The 14,599-nt window shown below is 40.6% G+C and overlaps 2 protein-coding genes across 2 annotated transcripts; both read right to left on the reverse strand.

Moving 5' to 3' along the window:
- Window positions 1–5,623: 5,623 nt before the first annotated feature.
- Window positions 5,624–8,610, reverse strand: tnfsf13b (TNF superfamily member 13b). Its single transcript, XM_020609489.1, has 6 exons — window positions 8,025–8,610; window positions 7,794–7,908; window positions 7,270–7,326; window positions 6,879–7,009; window positions 6,464–6,617; window positions 5,624–6,228 (listed from the first exon to the last, which is right to left on the reverse strand). Exons 1-6 carry the CDS (start codon window positions 8,307–8,309, stop codon window positions 6,116–6,118), a joined length of 855 nt encoding a protein of 284 aa, XP_020465145.1. The 5' UTR covers window positions 8,310–8,610; the 3' UTR covers window positions 5,624–6,115.
- A 1,077-nt stretch (window positions 8,611–9,687) lies between these two features.
- abhd13 (abhydrolase domain containing 13) lies at window positions 9,688–14,052 on the reverse strand. The gene is made up of 2 exons (XM_020609488.1): window positions 13,829–14,052; window positions 9,688–12,814 (listed from the first exon to the last, which is right to left on the reverse strand). The coding sequence occupies exon 2, from the start codon at window positions 12,778–12,780 to the stop codon at window positions 11,725–11,727; it is 1,056 nt and encodes a 351-aa protein (XP_020465144.1). The 5' UTR covers window positions 12,781–12,814; window positions 13,829–14,052; the 3' UTR covers window positions 9,688–11,724.
- Window positions 14,053–14,599: the final 547 nt, after the last annotated feature.

Here is a 14,599-nt window from a genome sequence, read left to right on the forward strand (position 1 = left end):
GAGTGAGAGAGAAAGAGAGAGAGAGAAAGAGAGAGAGAGGGAGAGATTTAGTGTAGTAGTTTATCAGTGAGTGAGGATGTGTGTTTGTGTGAAAGAGAAATAGAGTGAAACAGGAGTCCAAATCTGTAATTACAGCTGCTTATTTCAAGCCCATAAGCGGCTGGTGTGACACAATGAATGACACAAACTTCATACACGCATTGTGTTGCATCTGTATTGTGTGTGTGTGTGTGCTGTGCGCTGGTGTTAGGGGGAGGAGTACCAAACACTCGAACAATGGACTGAAAGGGAAACTATAGAGCGAAAACAGGAGGACAAAAATGCAGCAACAGCAGCTTTTACGTACTGCACGCTGGATCCCCCACTTTCTCTTGTCCCCTTATCTGCTTTCTTCACCTCACCTCTTTCCGTTTGTCCTCTGTTGCTGCTCTGTTCCTTGATTTCTCATCAGCGTGACTAAGACTGGCTGGTGCTTGAACAGAGAGAGAGAGAGAGAGAGAGAGAGAGAGAGAGAGGGAGATGGAGGATATAGTTATATATAGTAGTTCATATCTGTCTTATTATTCATTACCAATTTTTTGCATTTTAACCATACTAGTGGCAAAGCTCTAGGGGTTGTCAGTTGGTTGGTCCCCCACTTTTGTCCAGAAATATTTTAACAACTACTGGATGCCATAAAATTTCATAGAGACATTTGTGGTCCCCAGAGAATGATTTTTGAGGTTTTTGAGGTCTGCCAGCAGGTCAAAGTTTGTACTTTCTCAGTAAAATCTCTCTTTATCTGCTTGATCAACTGGCACAGAATTTTGTACAGTGACTGTTTCTGGATGATATGTCCTAATGGTGAGAGTCTGACGTTTCCTTTAGTATCACTATGAAGTTTACACTTTGAGTTTTGACTGAAATGTCTTGATATGGATTGACTGCCATGGAATTTAGTACAAACATTTGTTATTCAGGGGAACTCCATCAGTCAGGCCTTTACAGTAGAGTGGCTGGATGGAGGCCACTTTGAGTAGATGGCAGATGATAGTCCACTTGGATTTTGTTCGGGGAACATGCTCAAAAAGAGTCTCTGGTCTGCTGAACAAAAAAGGACTATGTCACATGAACACCAGGCACTGCTCATCACCTGGCTAATACCATCCCTACAGTGAAGCATGGTGGGGGCAGCATCATGGGGCGCTTCTCAGAGGGCAAGGCAGGGAGAGGGAGACTGTGGGAAGGATGAATGCAGGCAAAAACAGAGGAGACAAAGAAAATCTGCTTATTTTCTAAAACCTTGATTTCACATTGCTAATGAGGGGGTACTGAATGTTAGCTGATGGGAAAAATGGCAGTTTTATCCATTTCAAATTAAATTTTTGATTTGATTTGATTTGAATTGATTTATTCTTTCAAACATGTAACGACAGTCAATATGTCAACACACATAATTTCACACAAATGCATTATCAATTTGCTTATACCTAGTACATGCTTGAATGGAGTAGGAAGAAGTCAGACTTATCCAGTCCTACCCCATGACATCATCTTACCATCATTGGTTTGCAAGCAGTATCTCTACATAGATAATTCTCTTCTACACCACACAAGTAATATACTAAAAAAATCACATTCTCTCTGTTCCTTCTGGCTCATGCAGCTCATTCTCATCCTCTCTTGGCTTGTCTGTCATCTCCTTGTATTCCTTCCTCAAATTGTGGCCATTCCAATATGTCCTGTAAACATTCTTGCTGTTCTTGTGGGACTTCCAACTGCAAAGAGACAGTTTGTTCAATAGTCTCCTGCAGCTTTTCCTGTAAGGTCATTTCTGGTACCAAATCATTGGAGGCCGGCACTGCTGTTATGGCCTGTGTTTCCTGAGCTGTTTTTTGGTTCTCTCTGGGACCCGTTTTTACAACTTTACTGATACCAGCAACAAGTCCAAAAGCCAGGGTCTGTCATGGCATGGGGTTGTGTCAGTGCCCTTGGCAAAGGTAACTTACACTTCTGTCTTTTAAGTGTTGTGAAAAGGATTGACAACATCACACCATGGTAAATGATTTACTGTCCCAACCTTTCTTTGGAATGTGTTGCAGCATCAGAATTGAACTGAGTATTTATTTTGAACAAAGAATAAAATTTGATTTGATTTGATTTGATTTATTTTTTCAAGCATGTAGAAACAGTTGATATGACAACACACATAATTTTACACATAATCCGATATCAATTTGCTTATACCTAGTACATGCTTGAATGGAGTAGGAAGAAGTCAGACTTATCCAGTCCTACCCCCTGACATCATCTTACCATCATTGGTTTGCAAGCAATAAATGATTCACTTCTACACACTCACCTATTATACTAAAAAGAATATAACAGTATTAACATTCTTACATCACACAAGTGATATACTAAAGAATGGTTACAAAATATACATCACACCCACAACAGTTAATCATTGAGCCTGTTCTTGCATATATCTTGATTGACACATACCTTTATATTTATGTTTAAACTTGTCAATTCTAGTACTGTTTTTTATGTCTACACTTAAGTTATTCCATAGTTTTACCCCACTTATGGAAATACAAAATCTTTTTTTGGTTGTACGTATAGCATGAATTTTTAAATTTAACTGACCCCTTAAATTGTATCCCCCTTCCCTTTCATTAAATAGTTTTTGAATTCCACCAGGTAATAAATTGTTCCTGGCTTTATACATAAACACAGCAGTCTTATATCCCACTAAATCAAAAAATTTTAACAATTTAGACTGTATGAAAGCTACATTGGTGTGATCTTCAACACAAAATGTACAAAAATGAAAGGGTGTGAATAGTTTCTAAAGCCACTGCACAGCGATTGTACTCTCAAACTGGTGGAGTGATCAGGGAAAGCAAAAGAAGTGCAAGATAGAACAGTTTATTTTTACAGTGTAATACAAACTCACTGCTGTTTTGCAGCCCCACTAATCCTGGTTCTGTTTGTGTCTTTTAGGGATCTGTCTCTGAACCATAAAGGAGAGTGGGAATGGAGCTAATGTTCTTGAGAAACAAGCGAGAGTTATCCAAATGAGCTTGAACACAGACAACTTTTTAATGTGCTCTTACTTCACTTGCACACATGCAGATTGCATGGTTTGATTCCAGGCAGAGTTATATGAATTATAAATCAGCTTACTGTAGATCCCATGCAGTCAGGGGAGAAAAACTAAACCCCATCAAGCATAATGCTGTTAAAAGCAAACCTCTCATTCTGCTGGTTCAATCATGTTTTTTCAGATCAAAAACATCTAAAGTCTCCTGAAGCTGAATCGATTAAAAGATCTAGAGCATGGTAGGCACAACATGATGTTTAGCATTTAGTGTAACTGGTGGCACAGTCCAGTTTGTTGATAAATCAAATCCACACAGTACTGCTGCCAGTTCAGCTGAAGTGCTCTGGATCGGCCTGATTACTTTAGGCTGACTGCAGCAGATCAAAGTAATCCTCAAATACTAGAGAAGTATGTACATGGAACAGAGAAGTGCACGACACTGTGTGATGATGTGGGTGCTGTACATTTTGTTAGTGGTTAGGGGAGAGCAGTGAAAGTGCACATCTAAGTGGATGCCTGTCTTTAAAAGCTGCAGCACATGCACAAGTGTGCTCATGGTGGTTTGCTGCAGAAACAGAGCACACTGGGTTTTATAATCAGGATTTAGAGATCACCTTTAGACACTGTCATCAGTCAATCCTGTCCTGAAGCTCATAAAAAGGTAAAGAGGGAGGAGGGGAGAAATGAAAGAAGTGATGTAACCATAAAAATGAGAGAATGAAGAAGACAGACTCTAGGACCGTGATTCCCAACAAGGTTGTATCCCAGTGGGAAATTCTGTACTTGCCAGGGGGTATGTGCAAAGAATATAGAGTAGCTGAAGGCATTTGAAATTATGATCTGATTAAAAATGTACATCTACAAACTGAGTCAGCTGTAACCCTAACTAATTAGAAACTGAGCAAAGAAGTTGTAAAATGTAGTGGCTGAAATAATTAGCTACTATAGGCATTTACAACCAAACTGGAGGAGAATAAAAAAGACATTTACAGTGTTGTTTTTGTCTTGTACAGAAGAGGATAGGGCCACAACACAAACATTTTAAATCTCAGAATTCCGCCTTTATTCTCACAAATATAATTCTTAGAAAAAGGTCAAAATTATGAGGAAATATTTAGAACTACAGATGGAATGATATGACTCTTTTCTCTATATGATATGGTGTGCACAGTTTGATTCAAACTGTACAATTAAAAATTCATTCATTGACAACAATGTATGACTAGCTACGGGAATACTTGGACTTTAATTCCACATGTAAAATTAAATTTTGACATGTGTAATTATTCTGGTGCAAATAATGTTTACAACAGTGTATATATGTGTATGCCCACTTAACATGTCAAATACATCTGTCTGCATTTTTGTGTGTTTGATAACATGTCTGTGTACTTACAACATACAGTGTGTGTGTGTGTGTGTGGAGTATACACAGCATGTGTGCACAGCAGGTCTCATTTCCTGATTCTCTATTTAGATGCTGCTTTCTCTTTTGAGAGCTGAGCCCACAATGACATCAGCTTCCGCCAACATGCCAGTCATCACTATGGCACTACACAAAGACATTTCAGGCCTAGAGGGACTGAGGGGGGCATCATGCTTGACACATTTATAGGCTGCTCCCCCCTTCACTTATATCCTGCTCCTCCTCCTTCTTCTTCTGTTTCTCAATTGCTGTTTGTACAGCCGCCTGCTCTGTTTACCATGGCCTGCTCTTGACTTCCATGGCTGTCATAGTCTGGGTCTATCCTCCTCTCCCTGTGTTTTGGATTCGTAGCCTCTCTCCTGTCTTCTGCTTCCCTCGTCCAGAAACAGCTACTGGTATCCATTAAGTCCACTGGAAATATTTTTTTCCTCAGAGTTCTATTTCAGACTTTCTTCCTCCCTCCCCCTCTTTTGGTCTCTCTTCTTGTCACATGATTCTGAGAGCAAAATGCCTAGTGAAGAAGTGACCACCCACTGGGCTTTGTCTAACTTTTTGCCCCAGCAGACAGAAGGCCTGTGTGTCTGAGTTACACAGAGTGGGGAAAGGAGACGGGAGAGATGAAGTCAGGAAGTGGAGATCAGTTCGCCTGCAAATTATTAAAAAATTTACACTGAATTGTTTCCCTGTCCTGCAGGAAAATGTGACCTAAACATTATGTTGATTAATTTTGACACCATAAATTTTTGTATGAACTTTTCTATACAAACAGATACATTTCTTTTTCCTGAAAAGCATCATAATGGTGTAACTCTCCCACCTGCTGCAGGTTAACATATAAGATGAACAATTATCCACTGAGGGCATTTTATTGTATCCATCAGGGTCCTCAAGCCTTACAAATTCACTGAGCAGCTCCTCTAAATGTGCAGTCACCAGCTACCTACAGTTTTGCTTCAAGGTAAAACATGCCATTTTACTTGGTTTTCACTGTTTATCCTGAGCCTTAGCTTGATTAATTTCTCTGCTGCCTGGCTGGATGTCTGTTTCTATCTTGTGGCCAACATCGGAATCACCCCCCCCCACACACACACACCAGATGATCTCTTGTGCAACAACTGTCACTTTATTGTATCTGAATGTTCATAATATTTAGACATTGTCGGGTAAATGAAATGTAAGTGTAACCAGTTTCATGTTAATGTTGAAATACCTAGATAAACAAAGCACGTGAAAACCATTTCAGTGGCAGTAATGCTGCGGCGAGAGTAGAAAAGATTATTTATCAGTACATTTAAAAAAAGTACTTGATTCTGGCAGTTTTTATTTACAATATTTTGGTTTAGCTGTAGCTATAAGGTGCATATGAAGTTTCAGCAAAGTGTAAAGTTTGTCTCCTTGTCTGTTTTATGTCTGCTCAGGTTGAATGGCTAAGAGTCATATTCATTCAGCCAGTGCAGAAATTGCTGCTTCCTGTATTCACTTCATAAGCACCCAAACTCAGACAATGTCACCAGAACTTTGCCTTGTTGCTCCCTCTCTTCCCAACATGGCACCTCTTCCAGATGACAACCTCGTCCCTTGGGTCCAAAGTGAGGTGGCACTCTTTAAGCCAGTTTGACAGCACCCAGGAAAGTGGAATCTCCAGCCAGGGACACATCGGCTGTGGAACGGGGGATCAGAAGCAGCAAGTGGTCTCCAACCTCCAGCTTCACTATACCTGAGGGATGCAAATATGCATGTCAGACCTTGCCAGACTACAGTAGCATTTTCATTGTTTTTCTTCCACAAACATCTGTCATGCATCTACTGATACATATATGCAATCATCTAATAGCCAGACACAAACACAATCATGCTTAAGAGCTCAACTAAAGAGGAAAACACACTTACTGACCTTCCATAACAGCTGATGCAAGAACAATGACTATAGCTGGATATAATAACAGACGCACCTCCTGTGTAGCAGGTGTTGAATGGGTACTCAGTATCGTGGATGCTCTGGATGCAGCGGAACAGGGATACATGTTGAGACTCGTTTCCCACCACATTCCTCTTTCTCCGGATCACAACGTGACCCATTGCAAAGATTTTTTCCCTGTAGAAAACCTGTGCATATGAGAAATACTGAGTTAAACCTTGGAGGTAAGGTGCAGGCATGGGTTTTAACATAAACAGTCAGAAGAGTGGTATAGCTTTTGCTAATTCACTCATTATGCATTTTCACTTTTTATCTGCCCTTTTCACAATGTCTACTAGCAAACTGCATGATCAGATTGAGCAGTTTTTATGCACACATGTAAAATCTGGCGATTGACAGAGCAGCAGCGCCACTCTGTGGTAAAACAATGAAACGAGAAGCTGACCTACCTGACTGTACACAAAATAGAAGCCCTCCTCTCTGACTAACATGTTATCTTGCTCTACCTCCAGGGCAGAGCCTCTCTTCAGCCCAACCTGCCAGGGGATACCTATGTGTGGCTCCTCGTCATTTCCAAGATCTTATCCCAGAAATAAGAATATTTTAGAAATATATTAGAAAACATGAGAAAGCTAAACATCTACCCAAATCAGTCAGCCTTTTTGTGGGTTGCTTGCTGTTTAGGGTTGATGCAAACATGTTTACATAACTTTCAGTGTGAAACACATTTTGCCTCTGTATAAATGGGTATATTTAACTTGCACACAAAAGCCAATTTGAACAAGTAAAATGTAAATATTTTATGAAACAGAAAAATAGACAAGGCTAGATATACTGTACCAACATGGTAGACTTTTCTTGCACTGTCTGCCAACAGCTGCATACAAGGCTGAGAAACTGTGATGAAACATGAGATATTTAGAAATATTAAAATTAGTCAGTCACTTACGTGTGCGCACTGCTTCTTCTTCCGTTCTGTTTTTGTCTTCTGCTTTTTCCTACTTTCTGTTTTAGACAGCACTAGTACTCAGCCTCAGTGTAAATATTGCTGTTGTATATTGCACAGGAGCTGCTCAACCAGGCACATTCAGTTAACAGCAATGACTCACAGATGGCAGCGTCAGTCTTCCACATAATACTTAACGAGGCTGCTGAGTCATTCGTACTTGGCCGTTAGAGTGTTCTTTTTTACTTTTCAAGTGAAAAGGGCTAGGGCGTGTACAGACTGTAAGGTCCTCTAAGACAAATTTGTCATTTTTAGCTTTATAAATAAATTTGACTTAACAACGGTATAGGAAAGACTTTAATCACATATTTTGCAATAGCAGTAAACTGTCAGAATCAGATGCAGCTCACTGTCTTACTTGATGTCTCTTGTCCAGCCACCAGTCTTCTCTTCCTTATCAGTGTGAAGGCATTTTGAGGCGCAGGTTGGTGGGGGGTCTCTTGACTGTGTCTCCTGTGACTGATATTCGAAGCCTGCGCAGACACAACACAGTCCATAAAAACACAATGCATGTGAAATACATTATCAGAGTTTTGCATTGCTTCCTGCATATATGCATATATGTCCCTGAGAACGAGTTTTCTCTCACCTGGCCTCCATGTTTGGCCTCTTGTTCTCTCCTGCGACACATGTCTGATTTGAGTCCCTCTACCTCAGCTCTGAGAGACATCAGCTGATACAAGCACAAAGCTGAAAAAGAGGATGAGGCAACAGCAGCTAGCATCAGCAGTAAAACTGGCCAGGACAGCCTCCCTTCACCTGTCTTTCGTCCAGTGCCAGGCTCAACACCTGCTAAAACTGCCATCGCAGGACCCTTACTATGTCCAGAGCTCACACTGGCAGCATTACTGGACTGGATGTTTCCGTCTGTCATGAAGCTTTTCCTAGAGCCCCGAGCTTTTTCTTAATTCCTGTTTATGGGTTCCACTGACTTCCTGAACTCTAGATTCTTTCCTCAAGTGGCCGGATCCAGTTTAGTGGGAGGGACTGCGCAGAGCAAGTATAGTACCGAAACAGCTTCCCCTCTATTGTTCCACTCAGTTAACCACACTCACGGCTGCCTGCCCAGACAAATCTCTCTCCCATTTCTTTTTGTTTGGTTCCTTCAAAATGATAAAATGCATCTCAACTTCTCCCCAATAAGGACAGTCCTGGCAGTCAAGATGAGTGTTTGGTAGGGAAACAGAGATAGGTTTCAGATGAAGAGAAAGAGACATTCAATTTAACAGTCACATAAAGAAGGAAGTGCAAAAATTATTTGAATAGCAACATAAACAGCTAAAGAAACTGCAATTCTGAGAATAAATAAAGTGCAGTGGCGCCAAAATCCATGGAACTGTTATATAATGTAAAAAAAAGTTTGACACAAAAAACAAACAAGACAAGCTATTTTAATGTATCAATTTATTGCATGTTACAGTACAGAAAATAGAAAGTGAAAATGTGTGTTTACAAAAGAAGTTGTCAACATTGGAAATAGAAAAGAAACATTCTAAAATGGAAAATCCCTCAAAGTGACTGCGTCATACTCAAGACAAACATGTTCATATACAGTTTCCCACCACTGTAGATGTGCACAGAGCGTGTCAAATTATATCAACACTGTGCAGGTTCACTACAGAAACCTGACACAGTGTAATCACATGCAGGCTTGCAAATGCAATTCAGAAATTCCAGATTATATCACACTTTGAACAGCATTCATTCCACTGTATTCATAAAATATATGATTGACAGTGCATTGGCACCATAGCTGGCAAATGGCTTTCTTTACAAAAAAAAAAAAAAAAAAAATAGACATTCCGTTTGATTCCGTCTTTTCATCAGCTGTAACAATACATCCGACTACCGCAGGATACAAATCTGATGTTCTAATAATCAAGTTTGCCAGCCACCAAAACAATAAATGAAGTGAATGATGACCTACACCTATGACGCCCGACATCTTTTTTTTTTTTGAAAGATGATACTGTATGACGCAGTGCAGAACTGCATAAAACAAAGCGTGTGGAACAAAATAAATGTAAAATTCACATGGTTCGGATTGCACGATATGCACTACCAACATATAAATGGATAAAATGCTTTAAACTGAATCTAACCCAACATATGGATTAAACAAATACAAGAACGTCTGAAACTGTTGAGTGCCACTGGTGGAAAAATGCCACATAAAATGTACATTCATAGCCTTTAGACCATATTTCAAGTTGTTGCCACACTGACAGAAACAAATTTTGTCGTTTGGTGTCTTTTGTTAAGCATACTGTTCACAAACAGTATCCAGTATGGCTGAGGAGATCGGTATAATCAAATGGCTTTGAAACCACTGTAGTGCAGCATGCCGCATTTGGAAAGCAAGAGCAGATAACAGTGTTTTAATCATCAGGCTCTGCTCCACCCCCTGGAAGACATGCGGGAAAGGTTAATTAACTCATTAAAAGCCCTCCAAGTGAGTAAAGCCATTTTGCCATACAAGCACAAGGTGACATGAGAAGCACGAATCCTCGAATTAACAATTATGACGCTGATGATAATAGCTAACAAATAACTACAACATTTAATTAAACAAGCTCACTTCTTTTAGTTCTCAAGAGAGGCTCTGGCTTTTTTCTAACGCTATCTTAATACAGTACTCAAATACCAATATGTGTGTACACTGAAAGGCCAACTGGTCACCGTTATCATTCCTGTCTGTGCTAGGCATTAAGAAATCCTTTCCAACTGTAACAGGTAGAAGAGAAAATCTACATCCGCCTTTCAGTGTAAAAATGTATTCTAAAGTTCAGCCAAAGTTAATATGTATGGAAAACAATGAGGACCACTGGACAAAATTTGAGTTCAGATTTTTTTTTCTTAAAGATTAAAGTCAATTTCCAGTAGCTCTAATCCTCTTCCATATATATGAGGCTTCAGCTCCATGGGTTGGACAAATTCAAGTGTCAATCTTTGACAGTTAAGACTTTGCTTTTACACAAATTTCACTTACGAATTTGTCAAGACCATTTCCTTGTTGATCTGCAGTGGAGGTATGGTAACATAAAGATGGAATTTTCTACTGAGTAGCCAACTTTGGCAAATGCCCACTTGATTTGCCTTACTTGGACTTGGGAAGCCTCACGTGAGCTTCTGCTCAACTTTGGAATACTGTTTTGCATAAAATGATGATTGTGTTATTTTTCTCCCTTGTCTTTTTCAATTGATTTACAAATGTATCACTTCATAATCAGGATTGCAGCCACCATCAACTCCTGCAGAGTACATACAGATACGCATGCTATAGCTGTACTAAGGCAGACTTGAAGAAATCTCAACCCATCCTTTAATAACAACAATCCACACATAAAGACAAGGCTCCTATCTACAGTACAGGAGCTCAAGTTTCTCAACAGCATCTTGAGCCCATTTAAGAGTCAACACTATCCTGTGGGCTAGAACACAGTAACAAACTCTTGCAGCTTTTCAGTCACACTGAAACAGAAGTACTATGACAGAAAGCTCTCAAACTTATTTTCGAAAGGGTAGCAAACATGTCACTTTAACTTACTGACTGCTTCATCTCAGCCAGTGCGTTTGGTGATCGAATATAATTACTCAACAGCACAAGTTTAATATGCTAATGTGGCAGACAAATTTTTCAAGGGTTTACATATAAATATTCTTAACTACAATGTCACGTGCCAAAATGCTGCATGTCCTCAATATTAATGATCCTTGCCAAAAAGGGAGAGGGAAAAAATTAAGCCCTACAAACTATTGATCAGAACATATTAGCCTGTAGTAAATAACTCAACACTTGGGTAAATCTGAAAAAAAAAAAAGGCTAGGTATTAACAAATATATATATACACAGAGACACACAGTATAGGCCTTTTAATTATAAGTGTCTCATTTTGTAAATCAGAAGAAAACATCAATTCCAGTAGTAATAAATTTTCACTGAAATATGGTCCTTATATAGTCAGTAGAGCAACTGTTTTAATTTCAGCAGACCCATTGCAGCAAATTCCTCTGTGATTGTGACATGTATGGATTCATTCATGAAAGGTCATAAATTCATGCATCCATAGCGGCAACGCAAAGGCTCCCATGAGGGCACTGTTACCTCTCTTTTAAAACCTTGAACTAGTTGAATCATTTTAACAAATATATTAAACTTACAGAAAGAGTGAAATAAAATAAAACCTCAGACAAAGCATTAAAAAAAATGTACATTCTTTCCAAAAATCAATTAAGGTTAATTAACCTGTAGACAACAGTCAGTCCTTGACTGATTTTTTTTTTTTTCTTCAGATGATAGTGACCCCAGCTGAGGGCTGAGCACTCTGCTCGTGGGCATGGCTCTTGAGCAGGTCTTTCATGAACTGCTCCAAAGCTGCGAAGTAGCCCTGACACTGCCATGTGTCATTGTGTGTTCCTTCTGGAAAGATAGCCAGACGTTTAGTCCGTGCAGGAGACAACTCATACAGTTGTTTCATCATAATTGGTGGGATGAGCTGGTCTGACAGACCAGACACAAACAGCGAGGGCATGCGGCACAGTGCCACTTGCCGATAGGACAGAAACTGATTCCTATAGCACCACAAGGGCAGCCAGCGTATGGGCAAGAAGGAGAAGAGCGTTGCTGCCATATGGGGAATGCTGAGAAAGGTGTTTTCAACAATAATGGCTGCAACACGGTGAGGGTTGACAGACGCCAAGCGCACTGCCACAGCGCCTCCTAGTGAGCGGCCAAAGAGCACCACCTTTGTCTTGTCCAGATCAGGACGGGTCATGACATAGTCCAGTGTGGCCTCAGCATCCAGGTACAGCCCGCCCTCACTGGGTTCGCCCTCGCTCTTGCCATAGCCACGGTAGTCCACCAACACTACATTGGCTTTCAGATTGACCATCATCAGCAGGGCGTTTGGCACTCTGTGACCAATATTACCAGCGTTACCATGAAAATAAAGGATGGTAGGTGGAGTCGAGCAGGTGGGGCTGCTTTGATTGCCAGCAGCAACTCCAGGAGGGGTATCTCCTCCTGTGTAGCGAAGCAGGATGAGATTGAGCTTCACACCATCCTTGGTGCGGATATACACATTCTCGTGTGGGATTCCTGTTGGCATGGGAACATAGAGGCGAGAGGAGGAGGGCTGGTCAGGGAAGTAGAGGAGCACATCCTGAAATTTGTAGAGGATGCCTGCCACAGAAGCTAGGATGAGAGCGAGGAGTAAAACTCCACCATACAGATGGAAGGTGAGGATGAGGGCCAAAAGGGACACTCGACAGGCACCCCAGGACCAGGAGGCCAGAGTGAGGGTGCAACGCTCCATTGCCCCCCACAGCCTCCAGGACTTCTCCATGGCTAAACACGTGCAGAGTCACACAACACAAACTCTACAAACAAAAGAACCAGAAGAAAATACATAGTAGTAAAGGATAGCCATCTACTTTACATACAAAATATTTAAAAATACCAAAATAAATGCTTATGTAATCAGAAATATCACATATTAATCCTCATGTCATGACAGAATGCATGAGATAGGATTAAAGTTATTTTTGGAATGCAGTCTTGTTTAATCACTGAAAGGTTTGACCCCTGACAGCCATGAACCGAACACCCTCCTGACCAAAAACAGTTTTGTGCGACTTATTTTGTCACTCAGTCCATTCAGGTAGTGGGAACAGCGCTGTCAATTTCCATGCGGTGTTCACTTTAATACACCACAAAATACCGTGCGACTCACTGGCACAGGTGCAGGAAGTCCCGACTGCTGTGTGCCAGTCTGTCACACGCGGATAGAAGACAGTTAATGGTGCTCATTGCTGGTTCTGAAGAGTCCCACCATTGCATTATTACCCATCTTTCTTTGCTGCATCAAGTGTATAATGTATAATGTAGGTCTGGGTAAATATATGCAGTAACGGTACTTCCAGCACCGGGGCGGAGCACCAGCGAATGGAACACTTTAAATTAACGTGACGTTAGTATTAGTGGGAACATACCGAGGATACATGTATAACTATTACAGCATTTAAGTTCGTATTGACCCCACCCACAGAGAAGATGCGGTGACAGCTGCTGCCAGCAAAAAGTACATACGACAAACGTTAGGAGAGCTATGACAGTTGGCATTAGCTAGTTCACATTAACGTCGGTAATCAATCTCTCAGAAATACTACTACAAAAACAGGTTTTAAAATCTGCTACGCCATACACCAAGCTTTGAAGTTACTGACCATAACACCGAAGTAAACGGCAATAAACTGAACGCTAGCTCGCAGGGAGTTGACGCTAGCTCAGAAAAAACACGCTAAATATTAAGCTATCATTTGCTATCAGCACTGCTATAACTAGCCACCTATGTTAGCTGTTATTAGTGGTTAGCCAGGCAGCCGCAAACTTACCTTTCTCTCATTTTAACGCCTCGGCTGCATGAATTGTTTACACAACGTTAACACAGAGGCAGCATAATCACTGTCATTTAGTTATGTAGCAGTTAAATAAATTACAACGAGCGTTAACTGGTGAAAGCGCAAAGCAAGTAATTGTCAAATAGAACCGGCAAAGGTAGCTACACAACTGGTTAGCATTACTGGTGTAGCATTAAAGGGTACCGTGTTGAACACAGCACAAGAAAAGGTTCCGCGGAAAACCGATGAGCCTCACCACAGACCGTGTTGCTTTGCGTTAAAACGTTATCCATCGAGAGCAACGACAACTACTAGTATCTTATTTTAATAATCCTTACAACGTGTCGTGTATTGCACTTCACGCTGGATGTTAAAAACTGTGGTCTGAATCTAAAGGTGTTCAATTATCATTGTATGTGCTATTCGATTTTTGTCCAAAAGGTGTTGCTCTTAGAAAGAATAAGAGCCAGAAAATTCACCATTAACAAATTAAAGGTAAACTCTCCTATTTAAAGCACCTGGTTTTTTTGAGTCTCCTTCATGCTATGTTATAGTGCACAAATAGGCAGGCAACTGCAGCTATGATGCATAATAACAGCAAAGCAGGAAGTTGTTTGCATGTGCTTGTGATGATACAAGAATCAGTAGTCATAACTACTGTCTCTGACTCTTCTTGGTCAGAGTATGGTAGAGGAAATGCAAGGTACAATGCTCTGTATGAAGGACATCGTGTCTGCATGATTTGCTATGTCTGCATACTTATTC

The sequence above is a fragment of the Monopterus albus genome, unplaced genomic scaffold (assembly GCF_001952655.1).
Source record: "Monopterus albus unplaced genomic scaffold, M_albus_1.0 scaffold99.1, whole genome shotgun sequence".
In the NCBI taxonomy this organism is placed as follows: domain Eukaryota; kingdom Metazoa; phylum Chordata; class Actinopteri; order Synbranchiformes; family Synbranchidae; genus Monopterus; species Monopterus albus.